Source organism: Dermacentor variabilis, unplaced genomic scaffold (assembly GCF_050947875.1).
Source record: "Dermacentor variabilis isolate Ectoservices unplaced genomic scaffold, ASM5094787v1 scaffold_12, whole genome shotgun sequence".
In the NCBI taxonomy this organism is placed as follows: Eukaryota; Metazoa; Arthropoda; class Arachnida; order Ixodida; family Ixodidae; genus Dermacentor; species Dermacentor variabilis.
In genome coordinates, this window is record NW_027460280.1 from 13,911,067 (window position 1) to 13,926,577 (window position 15,511).

General features: G+C 45.2%; 1 protein-coding gene across 3 annotated transcripts in view; it reads right to left on the bottom strand.

Moving 5' to 3' along the window:
• hfp (Poly(U)-binding-splicing factor hfp) overlaps nucleotides 1–15,246 on the bottom strand; it is a 208,352-nt gene extending 193,106 nt beyond the window's left edge. For all 3 annotated transcript variants that reach the window (XM_075676633.1, XM_075676634.1, XM_075676632.1), the window contains exon 1: nucleotides 15,058–15,246. In XM_075676633.1, coding sequence (XP_075532748.1) covers nucleotides 15,058–15,120 — 63 coding nt within the window. In that variant the 5' untranslated portion in view covers nucleotides 15,121–15,246. The remainder of the gene's footprint in view (nucleotides 1–15,057) is intronic.
• Nucleotides 15,247–15,511: the final 265 nt, after the last annotated feature.

Below are 15,511 nucleotides of genomic sequence, written 5' to 3' on the forward strand. Positions count from 1 at the left end.
TCGTCCGCGGAAGTGGCTGCATTGTGCACGTTCTGACCGCCAGGGCGGCGCTGCAGGTGTCGTGAAAACTCCAGCGCTGGTTCCCCATAACTCCTCTGCTTGTGTTCAGTGAGCGGTGTGGAGAGACTGTCACTTTGATGTCACCGATAGTGGTGAGTTCGGCGAGTTTTTCTAGTTGATCTTTTTTGGTCAGTTCAAGGAGGAGGTCTCCGCTAGCCATCTTCGAGGCTTTGTTACCAGCTCCAATTGTGTTTGCTAGGCATTTCGAAACGATGAATGGTGACAGTTTTCTTACGGTTGTGTTGCCTTCACTGTGAAGAACGTGGTATTTTGGAAATGAGTTTTCGGTTGGTTTTAAAACGAACTGGAAAGTTGCTTCGGTGCGACCTCTTTTCAGAGGCCGATCTAAAAGTCGCGGGAACGCTTATGCCATTGGATAGTTTGAAAATTCGGCAGCAGTGGTAGCCACCCACCACCAAGCCCAACAAGGGGACGCTGCAGGTTCCAAGAAACCTGCAGACGCCAGCTATACACCGCCACTATAACCTAATGTATATACCCAAGGTTGAATATATAACACACGGTTAACCCTTGCCACCCGGAAATACGGAAGTAAGAATAAGTGAGTAGAAGACAGGAAACATTGAAAGTGAGAGAGACAGAAAGAGATTGAAGAGGGGACAGGAAAAGGCGACTGCCGATTTCCCTCAGGTGGGTCAGTACAGGGGTGCCGTCTATGTGAAGCAGAGGCCAAAGGGGTGTTGCCTCCGCCAGGGCGCCCTAAAGGTCCAAACACCCAGCATCGGCTCAACCCCCAGGATCCCCCTTTCCCCAGACACGGCTAAGCCACGCACGGCTACATGCGGGAGGGTCCAACTCTCGTGTGCTCGGGTACGTGGTGTCACAATACACCAAACACCTGCTGACGCAGACGCCCCTGCGGGGTGAAGCAAAAGCAAAGTTAGATGCAGACCGATTAGTGACTTTCTCGCTCCTTTCATTCCCACTAGCGTGCTGAAACCTGCAAAGGGGAGCGGCGCTGGCGCCACCCAAAGGTTGAATACGAAAGCGCTTGTGGCGGCCATCTGCACTTTTAATCTGGAAGGCCACGTGCAGCAAACATAGCAATGTGCAGCTGCTGTGTTTAAATCGACAATGCAAAGATGAAATGGTTTTTATGTCGTTTTCCAATCACTGACACATATTTTACCTTTGTTTCACTTAAATGAGCAATAATTGTATGACAGACAATGTTTTCACGAAATCAGCCAATAACAGTTGTGGGTCCAGCTGCTTGCAATGACGCTGCACGACGACATTGTGGAAGCGAGAGCAAGTGATATTTCATTACTTCTGAAACAAGATTGTAAATTCCCTCCTGCATGCAGTGCAATAATATTTGGCTGGCACAAGCCTCGTTAACACATCGACCCAGCTTTTGTACTATGTTTCAGGGGTTCCTGAAGCAGTTTGGACAAATCTTGTAGGCGTGTAGGGCACAGCCACAGCAAAACATATCACACTACAATTTAAGTGAAGCATCTTGTATAAGAGAGCTAAGGATGATTACAAGTTACCCTCCTCCATCACCATGTGTTTCCTCCTCAACTCGTTTGCAAAGCAATCAGGGCTAAGCTCCGCCTTCACTGGCTCTGCATCATGATGTGACATGTCTACTTCTGGCGTCTCGAAGCAAGCGTGCGAAGCCTCTCCAAGCTCCCGCTAGCCCCTGGCCGTCAATCGCCAGTGAGAACTATCCATGCAGCGTGTGTTGCGAGCATTCTGTTACAGCAGTGAGTGTGTCGGGTATTACGGTAGAAGCAACCGAGCTGGGCATTTTGACAGATGGGCAGAGGCGTAAGATGAGCAGCCTAGGGTGCCCTGAATGGTCTCTCTCTCACCGCTGCTCTGTGCAGGGTGGGAACATTCTTTGAAGGGGTACTCGCCGCCTCGACCGGTTATTCCCGATGGCTGCTGCCATTGCAGATCTCACTACGCAAGGCAACAGGAGCGAGGAAGGAGCTGCAGCTGCTTGGTAGCTCCCTTTTTCAGTGAAATGATTGGCTGCTGTGAGCCCATGTGCACGAACAACTCCAGAAACGGTTGGAAAACTTTACCGTTTTTCAACAGAGCCCAAGAGAAAGCTGCAGTGGATCGTAAAGATTTGGCGGGACCTCGCTGCTGTCAAAAGGTCAACAAGAGCGCGGAGAAGTGGAGGCCAATGTTATCGATGACTTCAATTTTATTCATCAAAGAACTTGAAACAAATTAATGCAACATCCTATTCTAAATGGGCGGTTTTCTTTTAAAAGGGATGCTGCCAGCTGTTGCAGGATGTGAGCAGTGCAACATTGCCTTGCCAAGCTCGTGCGAGCATGTGCACCTGACTTCTTTAAGAATACAGACGTGAAGGTGGCAACCTGACACATTGAGGTGAGAATGTTTTGCTGATGCTGAAAACATGTGAAGAGCATTTCAGGGGCATCATAAGTTGGGCTGAGAGCTTGCTTCACTTGATGTCCCCTTTGAAGGCTGCGACCGAGTATTTGGGGAAAGTGTGTGCCCTTGCGTGAAGACCTGCCACGAGCACAGTCAGTTTGAAGACAAGCTCCTGATCTCAAGTTATGCAAGGCTGAGGCTTCGCATACATTTGCGCCACACTGGTGAGAACGGCGGAACAAACATGGAAGCAAAACATGTGCTGCGGGCCTCCAGTGACCAAAAAAAGCTGGACTGGTTCTTTACTATGTGCATTGATATTTCTTTTTCTTTCACAACATTTTATTGTTTTATTACATTATTTTGTGCTCATGGAAGTTACCCTTATTCGTGATAAAATACCACATGCGCAAAAAAATCTGGCAGCATGTTACACTCCTGTAACACATGAAGGCAAAAGCCTGCTGCACACTTGCTAAAGTGCCATCTGACATTGTCGCGTTGCTGCTGTTGCAGTTCGGCTTCTTCAGCTCATTTTCAACACTTAGCTGCGGTTTTACACGCTCGTATAGTGGGGTCAGACTCGCGCCAATGACTTTTCTCTTCATCTTTATGTTGCATCCTCTCAACAGGGGATTGAAATGTGTGCTGTTCTGTGTGCTGTATGGGTGATTTCAATTAATGTATGCACTGTTCGCTTCGCTCTGTTGAACGCTTGTAGCCTCAGTCTTACAGGGGTATGAGCCATTGAAAAGGTCACGTGTTTTTTTTTTTTTTTTTTGTACCACTAGACTAGATGCCGCATTCCTGAACGTTGTATGTGTGATTACAATGAATGCACGCACTGTACGCTTTGATGAGTGCTTGTAGACTCTGCATTAGGAGAGGGATGAGTCATTGCATTTTTTGCTTGCTTAGGGGGGCACGAGCTATTGCTGACACGTGCTCAATAAGATGTTTCCGACACAATACAGGGCCACCTGCCCTTGGTGCGGTGCCAAACCTACACTCTACCACATCACCTGGGAGTGCGAACGCAACAAAGCATTCCACAAACATGAACACCCGAGTGCGGAGCAATGGGAGAGTCGGCTCACCAGCAGCGAGCTCACAGCCCAAAGGGCCCTAGTGCAGCACGCGAGCGATGCAGCACGACTCAGTGGAGCCTTGGAATAGGGGCCCACCCTTGCTGAAGAGAAGTCTCACATCGCCAGCGCCAAGAAGATGAAGACGACGGAGACCTCGTAACCACGAAACTCTTGAAAGACTCAAAAGTTTTCACTCACTCACTCACTTTGTTTTTTGCAAGGGGGTTATTCTTCGTGAAAATTATTATTGTTGGAGCGATAAAAGACACAGCGTCAATGATGCAGAATGCATCAGTGATAGTTCACTGCCGATTCGTTCGGGTGCTTTTAAATATAAAACAAGTTCAGAAATGTAGGAGGTCTATGACAGCAGCAACATGGGGTGCGATCGGAGATCGTTCTTCGGCACGTTTGTTTGGTTACCGGCGCGCACAATTGGCCTACTCTGCACCGATGTCGCCAGCCATGGCCACTTTTTTGGTGAAGTCAAAATGATGACACCCTCCTGTTAATCATCTTGCAACCGAGCACGTCGTCTACTAGGCGCCGAATGCAGCGGGAGTTGGGAAGTTTGGAGCAATAGTTTGGAGCTACACGTAACAATATGCTCGTTACAAGACCGGCCTCACATGGCGTGTCAGGTGGATTGCACTCGATCCACTGGCGGCTTCCACCGCGGAATGGCACGTTCGGATCCAATTCATAGTTTATCGGAGAAAATGGCGTTTGTGATGGGAACTTCAGTTGTTGCATTGGCATTGCTTGAGGAGGAACGAGAGCAGTGAAGGTGCGAAATGCAAATCGACCCTTTGAGGGTCGATTTGTTTTGGCCATATGCCACCGCCCAGGGTCAGTTCTTTTATTGCAGATTCCAATTCTTCTGAGGCACTTATTTCAAATAAATTTTACCGTGATTTTTCTAGGGTGACTGTAAAGTGAGAAAAAAATATTTTGCGTTGGTATATATGCACTCTTCATTCATGAATAACAACAATAAAAAAGGAAATAAACTTATCAGAATTAAAAATTTGATGCAATTTTATACACATAGTTCAAGGCTTTGAAAATCCGCAAACGAGAATATTTCGCAACAGTCAAATGTTCCTGCTCTTACACTAATATGTACGTCCATAGCGTAATCGAACTGCATAGGTGCGCGCACTCAAGAAAACTGTTTCGTTTTGTGCCCGCGAAAAAGCAAAACGTGTGACAAACTTCCGCTAATCTTCATCTTATCGCCAGCCAGTTAGGGCAATTAGTTTTCACGAGTCTAAAAAGAAAAAAGAAAGAAATGGAAACGCATGCATAGCGGCATCCTTCCTATGCGCACCCCTGTGAGCACTAAGCGAGCGAAAAACAAGCAGTTGCCCTTTGCGCAATTAGTAACGAGATAGCCATCAGTTTTGCAAGCGCAAGAAGCCGAAACCGCCCGCGAACACAAAACCCAAACCACCACCCTCACACGCGCCAATGCGCGAGCGGTACTATATAGACGCGCGGGAGCAAAGCAGCTCTAAAATAAACCATGCAACCAAAACTGAGAGAGGGAGGAGCGCGAAAGAAATTCCCTGTATTCCCACATAGTGGCAGCACATGACAGAAAATAAAAAGTTAGGAAATTGACGTGCTTTTTAAACGTACAGACGGCGCCGTAAACATACGGCATTAACCATTTTTGGACTTGTTCGCGGCACCGTATGTTTACATCATTGACCCTCAAAGGGTTAAGGAAATGGCAGAAAGCGAATTCCGACATCGCTTTTGTTTTTCGAAGCAAATAGTGCATTGGTTGTGCGGCGAACTCGACAGCAACATCGGGTGCCAGCGAGCTACTAGAATGCTGTTGCCTCTCGAAAAGTGCGCCACTGTTCCCGTCATTTCTTTTTTTCTTCCTCGCTGTGCGCGACGCCACCTAGGGACAACACTGAGAAACTAATAGTTATAAATTGTAGTAGTCCCACGTATTACTATTTGAAAACGTGTTTAAGCTTGAGAAGAAAAAATACATTTTTTAGATAAAGATTTCATTCATTAGAAGACAAGAAATATTTCAATTTGTAGTATGCTGTCTGCCAGCAGACGACTAACTAGGGAAGTAAACTTCCGGGGAGTTCACCGCTTGCTGATTGGCTGCTCTCTCCACCCCGTTCTCACAAATTTTGCATACTGCCTCTTTGTGACGTTGCAGCAACCGAACAGAACGCATATCGATCAAAGATCTCCGATCACGCCCATGGTTATTACTCTATTTCAATTTCTACCCTCCAAGAGATCTGTAAGAAGTTTCTTTTTTTTTCCCCTCTCAATGGCCTCGAAAAAGGAAACCGCAAAATTCATTTATGTGAACGCAGTTTCACACTCTCCATCAGCTTAAAGAAAAAATTGATTGATAAACGTTGACGCTCCCTTCATCAAGATTTGTCAGAGCTACGAGGGTACGCACCATCATCATCAGCCTGGCTACGCCCACTGCAGGGCAAAGGCCTCTCCCATACTTCTCAAACTACCCCGGTCATGTACTAATTGGGGCCATGTCGTCACTGCAAACTTCTTAATCTCATCCGCTCACCTAACTTTCTGCCACCCCCTGCTACGCTTCCCTTTCCTTGGAATCCCCTCCGTAACCCTTAATGACCATCGGTTATCTTCCCTCCTCATTACATGTCCTGCCCATGCCCATTTCTTTTTCTTGATTTCAACCAAGATGTCATTAACTCGCGTTTTTTCCCTCACCCAATCTGCTCTTTTCTTATCCCTTAACGTTACACCCATCATTCTTCTTTCCATAGCTCATTGCGTCGTCCTCAATTTAAGTAGAACCCTTTTCGTAAGCCTCCAGGTTTCTGCCCCGTACGTGAGTACTGGTAAGACACAGCTGTTATACACTTTTCTCTTGAGGGATAATGGTAACCTGCTGTTCATGAACTGAGAATGTCTGCCAAATGCACCCCAGCCCCTTCTTATTCTTCTGATTATTTCAGCCTCATGATCCGGATCCGCGGTCACTACCCGCCCCAAGTAGATTTATTCCCTTACCACTTCCAGTGCCTCGCTACCTATCGTAAACTGCTGTTCTCTACCGAGACTGTTAAACATTACTTATGTTTTCTACAGATTAATTTTTAGACCCACCCTTCTGCTTTGCCTCTCCAGATCAGTGAGCATGCATTGCAATTGGTACCCTGAGTTACTAAGCAAGGCAACATCATCAGCAAATCGCAAGTTACTTAGGTATTCTCCATGGATGATGAAGGAAAGCAAGTTTAAACAGTGCAAGATGGGTCCCCAGTGCACAATGAGAAATACTATACCAAGCGGCTGGCAGGCTGCATGGCCACCGAGGAGTCCACTGAGGAGAAGTTGTAGTGACAGGAGACAGCGTGTGACAGCTAAATTAATGTAGTTTAGAAGAACTTCTTGCTGGGCTAGTTGGTGCATTGCTTTAAGAACTGAGTTGCGCATTCAAAAAAGACAATCACAGGAAAAGGTGACGGAGATGGAAAGAGCTCTTTCCGTCTCCGTCGCCTTTTCCTGTGGTTATCTTTTTTGAATGCGCAGCTTGGTTCTTCAAAATTAATGTAGCTTGAGCCTGCAAGCAGTCTGAGCACAGACATGCATATTCTGACCTGTCTGTTGTGCGCAAGGTGCCTCTGGTTGTAAAAAACTCATGCTATATGCGTGCACCAGATGTGCGCTCTGTGGGGAGTGAGATATGTAATTGCAGACAACGTAGTTGTCCCCACCTTGTACCGGCAAGGGAGAGACCCTTCAGGCACCCTAGAGCGGCCTGCACTATGCAGCTACCTGGTGGTGCAGAGCTGAACTAGCCAAACAAACACCTAATATTGCTGTAAACAAGCTTAAAACACTTTAAACATTAAAAAATACAGCATGTTCACCATTACGCTGCTGCTGCAAATTTACACAAACAGCATACACTTGCTTCCTGCTATATTAGCTCCATGTTTGTCTGCTTGAGCTCTGAATCACCAGGTGGCTGTGCACTGAAGGCTTCTCACATTTGCCCCTCCACCCATCTGGCAAAATGCCCAGTCTGCCAAGATTTACTGTAATACAGGACAGGCTAAACCTCTCTAATGTGGTAGTAATCCTTTGGCATGAAGTGACGGCCACAAAATACGTAGATCCTCGTGCCGATCGGATACAGACAGCACAATGAGCTGCAGCCACTCCACTCGCCTGTTGCCTCAAAGAGGGACACATGTTGCCAATCGCTTGATTTGCAGCCCACAACACAACCAGGGCCATCATGGTGCTCGCAAAAAGAAACGTCGAGACCAACACTGACTGTGCAGCTCACATCAACAGGGAGCACCTTTTAACAGAAGCAGACGACACTTGCTATGTGCTAGAAGTGCATGTGTCATGATAAATTAGTTAACCAAATTTTCCAACTATTACTAACAACATTTGTTCACCATAAAGTTGAAAACATTATGAATGATACAATGTGACCAGCCAATCAGATAGCTCTCCCAATTGACGTCAAGCGCCCGCTACATAGATGGTGACGAGGCAGCTGAAAACTCGGGGGAATGGCGCCACTGCGAGCAGTAGTGATGCACATTTTTAAAACCATTTAAAAATTTTAAACTTAAAATAAAACTTTTGACCTTTTTAATTCAATTAAATGTTTCATGCAGATTGCTTAAACGTGCCACTTAATTATCAGGACCTACCCTTACTACTTAATTTGTTTGCATAAAAGTGTAAAAATTGTTTCAGGGTCCCTTTAACTACACTGGGCATTCTAACAATCCACCCGCAGAGGTACTTTTTATGCATGAAAGGGTAGGCTGTCTCGCAAACACACTTGAGGCGGAGATTAAAAAATCAAGCACTTACAGCAACAACATAGCAGGGCCATGCGGAGAAACACACATTATGTGCCTTGCAATATGCTACACTTCATTTTTGTCGTAACTCTTTCCAAAAATCGCCCACACCTTGTTTTTGTCATGCAGAGTAGCTGAACTTTCCAATGTATTCAGTCATTGCACCAATATCTGTGCTTTCAAGATCCTTTGGGAGGACTTTTACTTTATGTGTCACAATGCAGCAGGCCACGTGGCAAACGCTTTTCATATCTTGTTTACACATATGCTTCTGAACTTTTTTGTGGAGGGCACATAACTGATTTGCATGTAATTAAATGCTAGCTCAAGCAACTCAGCGCCCAGGAAAATTTCATTGTGCAAGAGGGTGTCGCATACTTAACAGTCAAATGGGGTCCAATTACATTGCAATAAGTAAACATCTCATTATTGATTATTGCCTTTTCAGCTCATTGGCTCAACCATTAGACCCTTTTCCCTGAGCAGTTTGCTCCGGAGGTATGCGATGGCGCTTTCGGCGGCATGCCACACATTGCCTCAGCAAAAGTGCACGAAAACGAAACCATTACCACCTCTGCCCAGCTTCTGTGCCATCAGCTGTAGGAAATGCAACTGGGTGTTCGCTAACACCCTGTGCTCCATTCATGATGCAAGATGTCAGAGTAGAAGGAAAATGTGTGCAGTAGTTGGCTACAAAAATAATGACTAACGTATCAGGAAATGGAATGAATCTGTGTGACCAAGTTCATAGACTGATGCTACATGAGGACTGCCTGTGTTGCAGGCCCTTCTTGATGCTAGACTTAACTTGAGAATAAAAAAATTCACTCATCCACCACAGTTTTATCGCTAACCTTCAAAGAAAGGACTTCAACCCTGAAAGACCCGCAAGAGTTAGTCTCGCTTGTTTCTCGCATGTTACCTACACGCATACACTTCAACTCGCATGCTAACACACGCCCACTCTATCGCCAATGTATTAAGAATAAGTGCATGGGCACACACTTGAATCAATGTGCCAAAGCATGGGCGACAGCAACTACACCGACAGCACACGAATGTTCGAAGCTGAACGCTTTGTGACAGTACACAGAATAAGCGAAAGTCTAGCTATAATCCGTCTTTGCTACAAGCTATTAAAAAGTACAGAATGTCTACTTTCAGAGCCCTTGATTGCAGCAAGAACGGGTGTGCAACTAAGCACAGCCACGAGGAATTGCGCAGAAAATGAACAATCGGATAGTGACCGCACTGAAGAACTTTACAGAGTCAGAAACATGACAAGCTACTGCTTCAGAGTGTTTGCCAAATAAAGAATGAATAGCAAAACACACTGATTCTGATTTAATTCACAAGCAGAAAGTTCGGACAGATTGGAATACATCTTGCACACCGCTTCTAAAACAAGCACCATATACGCTGCTCACGCCATTTTGACACGGCGTAACACACTCAGAAAGCATTTACATGTGCTCTGAAGCTGTGGCCAATGCTTTGTCTTGTTCACCTAGTCCCCAATATCCACCGAAACAGAGGTTTGCTGAGCCGCACTGGGCATCTTGCACATCCACTGTAAGCATGGAGGCAGCTGAAGCAAGCCATGGACACGTCACCTCGTGATCAAACGTGGCTGCAGCCAAGGGATTGTCGTAAAAAGGGTCTATATTTCAGCTGCAGAAGTGAGAAACCACTGCGACCATGGTATATGCTCATAAAAATTAAACATATGCTAAATAAAGTGCGCTATTGCATGATCTTCCAGAATTCAAATGGTGTGTTGTGCAGGTTCACAGGCATTCTGGGAGTAATTTCGCACTTGGTGCTTCCTAGGATGGTTTGCACCCTGGAGCGCTTAGTAGCTGGTTTGTGAGAGCATGCATGCTTCATTGAAATATTGTGTGGCTGTGTTGGCCTACATCCTTGTAAGAAAATGCAAAATGTCAACTGAGCAGCCGTCAATTCACAGACATACTGAAGCAAAATTTGCAATGCTTGATGCGAAGAAGTTTTGGTATTTGCAGCGGATCAGCCTGCAGAATAGTGGGCACTCTCCTTTGTCACAGTCACATTTCTGAGGACTCGCATGCTGCAGAACATGTCATTTCTACCTTCCCGAAAAAGGAACGACCATGCCGTGTCTGCTATATCAATGTCTGCATTCCTTTGCATGAGCCAAACAGCTGCCCACTTTCCCAGTGTTTTGGCAGTGCCGCAACAGATGGTGCACAGGTCGCTGGCAAACTCCACTGTACAGAGCCCACAGAGCAGCTCACTTGAGCACAATAGATTCTGGTCGTTCAATAACGATGCCTTGCTGCCCTTTTCAAAGTGTATTCGCAGCACGAAAATAGACCTAGCATGGCACTTATCATTGGAAAGGCAATTCCCTCTTTGTTTTCCAAGCAATAACAAATGAAAGTCAAGCCAGGACTGGCGCAGACGCAGTTGTGGACAGCCACTTCATGGCATATGCAGCTGTGCATATTCATACCATGTCTCATTTCACCATGATGGTTGACCTGCACTGTTTTGCTATTCCTCATCATCCTCATTAGAAAAATACCCACAAAGTTATGTGCATGGCTCTGCTTTGGGAAGCTTTATAAAGTGAGGGTTAGAGTAAGCAAGGGGTGACTGACCTTACGCATGAACCCTTTCAGAACAAACTAGTTGAGGTGAGCATTGCTCAAGAATGCAAGCCCTAAATATAAGCCCACTCACACGGAAAAGTAGTTTTCATCTGTGAAAACAGTTATGACTGCCACTGCCCTGGCGGTGTTAACACTTAGGTGCAGAACGAGAAGCCCACAGGACACAACACTGGTGTCATGTATACTTCTCATCCTGGGAGTATCCGGATAAAAGGATGGGGGGTCCTGACTATTTTCTCATTTCTGCAAATGTTTTATATGAGATAGCAAAATCCTCAAGAGTGCCACAAACATTCAATTGCAGCACCTTTTATGCAACCCATTTAAAATTCAAGTGACATTTTCATAGCCTCCTGTTTCATGACTGAAGCAGCATTTCACTAAGCATGCATTTAGAACTGGTCCAATCAAAGAGTAATGTAACTATTTGTTGTGATTTCAAAGAATTAAGCCTCCATAGCATAATTAATTACTGGGTTGACAGCCATCCAATCAAGAAATAAAAACAAGACAAAAATTTTCTGTCAATACTCTTACAATAAAAGAAATGTGTGCAGCGTAATATGGCTGACTATCTGTTTTTTGTACTCATGAGCTGCAAACCTATGGTAATGAGCTGAATCACTAGCCCAAAAGCCATGCAGACAACAGAATTCTCATTTCTTGAGCCAAGGATAAGATGCCAGGTGACAATGGCTGCAACAAGCTGACCATATCGTATGGCTGAATACAGCAGCATTTGCAATGCCACATTTTAGGTGAGCTAGATGACCGCAAAAGATTGATACACCACTACACAAGATATTGCAGCATGTCATGCTTCTTGGTTCACTTCCGTCTTTTTCATGTGTGTTCTGATGGAATCCGGAATGATGCAAGACTCAACAATGAAGTTGTAGGTCCTGCAGTAATGGAATCTTCCAGTCACTGCTATTGCTTTGTAGAAGTCAATGATGTATTTATGATGCAGTTGTCGGAACAAACCAAGATACCCCCACACCCGGTATGAGAAACAAAGGGGACATTTGGGTGGTCACGTTATGTGGCAAACATGCTGTGTATGTTGGAACATCAAACTTGACGAGACTTGAAGACAAGCTCGCACGACCCCACACTGCTTGTACAGGTGTCCGGTGCTTGTAAACAGCTTCATGATGGTGGCAGGAACCCATAGTTGCCTTGTGTGCTTGCTGGGTTATTGACATTACGCAAAAGACCTCTAAGAGTTTGAATCTACATGTAGTTCAATGAAAAAGCAGTTAGAAATTTAAGTGTGCCTTGCTCATATATTTAAGTGAATACTTTCGTAATGTGCCTTGCATTTGAAAGAATAAGACGTTACTGTTCACCAATTAACGAATCATAAGTCACAGGGCTTGTCATCTGTGCCGAGACTATTGCATTAGGGTCTTCCAAAGTATTAATAGCCAATGTGAAACAGTACAGTGAGCGCATTGCTTTCCTATCTGGAATGGACAGGCATGTTCCACTGGTTGTCATATCAACTTGCACCACAGCGGAGTGCTCCCAGCAGGTTGTTTGAAGAGCATTTTCCTCCTGCTAAGAGGATGAATGAGAGCTTTACATAAATAGTGGGATGCAACGGGGTGCTTTCATGCAGTAAATGCATTTCAAGCTGATGTGACGTTCGATTTGGAACTTCAAGCATTATGTTACCGAACCAACTCGCCCAACTTTCTATCCTTTTACTTCAAGCATTATACAGTAGGAACAATAAAGTTACCCCAACATACATTGATAACCACAAAGAAAGACACAGCTACATTTAGATACTCTTTTTGATACCAGCAGAGTATGAGAAGTATGTAGATCCAGTGCAGAGCAGTTTGTTTTCCACTGGCAGACAAAGATTTGAGAAATCTGAGCACTTACTATACATTAAGGCACCTATTGAAGATATAAAAGTGGAGCTTGCAGCCCGATATCTATACTTCCTGTAGCTGGTAAAGTGCCTCCCACACTAATACCCCTGTCACACTAGACATTTTAATGTCACTAGATTTGAATGACGTTCGGTACAATGAATTCCATTCAACACGTGGTGGTGCTACACAGGAAAAATGAATGCCACTCGGTCATGATATCAAAGGCAATCATTGCAAAAAAATTGGTGAGGAAAGAGAACAAGGTATGTGTAGAATGTCTGAAAAGTAAATCTATTTTAATATAGCTATAGAGTGTCGCTTCACTAGAATAACACACATATATATCTTCTAATTCCAGAATGTCTGGCCACTAAGCCAAAACAAGGCTTAGCCACCTTGGTAGCCATAGCCAACAAATTGAATACAAACAATATGAATGACATGGCAGCGCTGGACGACGATGCTCAGTTGCAGTACGTGAAGTGGTTAGTTGATGCGCGCTTTGCATTGCGAGCAAAGCATACTAATGAGAGGAAGAGGCTAGATCATCTAATAGATGCAGATGCCATTCGAGATGCCGAAAACACGTGCATAGAGGCGCCCAGTTGTTTACAGTATGAGCGGCTAGTAAAGTGACAGCCGACAGACGCCACTGAAGTGGAGAGTAAAAACATTTTGTGACAGCCTGCCGTACAGCTTTTAATTACCTCTTTACATGAATGCTTCTCAAATTACGAATGCTCATTGTCATATTTTGCCTTGTCTCTGGGATAGAGTATACATTCGCTTCGAGTGCAAAGCCAAATGAGTTTCTCGAACTCATTTGATTGTAGAAGTCATTAGATTCTAATGGCATTGCATATCGCTGTGTAGCAACCAAATAATGTCATTCGAAGCTAATGCCATTAAAACGTCCAGTGTGACGGGTATAAGCCACATTTGTATGACTCAAACAGTGCAGATGCCCCACACTTCCCTTGTACCCCTGTGAAACAAACTGTAATCATCTCTGCCCTGTAATCAGTAGTTATATCATTAATCTGGAAAGTTCCTCAATTGTGAGGATGAGAAAAAGTGAGAACATGCATTGAACAGTCTACTTCACATACGCGTTTTGTCTTTCGCGATTTTTTGTCTACTGTTTAAGGGGTTCACAAAGTAGCACACCAGTCAAGCAAGTAACTAAGCATGATTAGGTACGTAAAATATTTGATTATACACCTTAATTGAAGCTGAACAGCTGAACTTTAAAAGCCTGCTCCGAATTGTCCATTACTACAATCACACACACACCAATTTAAAACCACGCTGACAAGGAGAAGTTCCTCCTCCTATGAGTATTAACGAGTTACATCACTCTTCTCCCTGTCGTATTCGTTACCACGGCATTCCCTGGAACATCTAATGTGGGTGTCACACGGTGCATTTTCGATCGCAATCGAGCCCGATCGTGACCGAATTGCTCAATCATGACTGGCTTAAGGCTCACTCGCACTAGGCCAACACGACACCGATTTCGGTCTGCCGACTGTCGGCAGACCGAAATCAGTGTTGGGTCGGCCTAGAGCGAGTGAGCCTTTAGCGCAAGCAGCGCAAGGGGACAAATCCCTGTCGAAAAATTCGACCCCATTCGGGCTGTTCGCGATGGAAAATGCACCGTATGACACATCTATTATACAAAGGCTATATATTTAAGGCGTCAATGCACCTACACAGATAAGTCACTCGTTCAACGTATGCATGCATGTTTGCATATGCGAAACCCTCTCGTGAATGCTGGCTAAATTACCAGTAAGTAGTGCAAACTGACCTATCAGTACCACTACTAAGACAAATAGCAAGAACTGGGGCCTTCCACAGTAAAGCAATTCTACAGAACAATGCCAGAGGTCGAGCGGCAGACGCTACAATCTCTTAGAAAGAGCTACGGCCAGCAAAACACAACTAAAATTTTTCGATCTGCAGAATAAGATTTGAAAGTAGAAATGTGCATGGCTCGATGAACTACTCCGGCAGTATTAGGTATTCGTTGCACGGCACTGCAATCGCCATGATGGCGGCGTCGCACAACCCAAGACTACAGATTCTAGCCACTGTACCAAGACGAACAGCATTGACGCTGCCTGATTTCGCTTACACGACAGTCCGTCCCGCCGTTCTGTAGTGATACATCGTTTTCCACTGGCGCCGGGCTGGACATCGCCGCTGGAAAGCTAGGAAAAAGTGAACGGAACTCAAATTTTCGCCGAGATGAATACAACGGCAGCAGAGCCGATACAGAAAGAGGCGAGCACTGATGGCACGATGGGGCGCCACGATCGCATCCGCATACCACCGCCCGACTTGAATGCCAGTGGACCGAACAAGCTTTCCAGCTGACGCGTCGCGTAACGAAAAATGGGCCGAGGGCGCTGCGAGCGCATTGCATTGCTTTAAAGGGACACTAAAGGTTACCAGAAACTCAAGTTAAAGTGGTAGAGCAATGTTCTAGAACGTCTAAGGCGTCAATATAATCGCGAACAGAGCTTTAGTAACCGAGAAATTGAGGTAAATGCATGACACGATTTGAGACCTCCCAGCGACATTCCGGT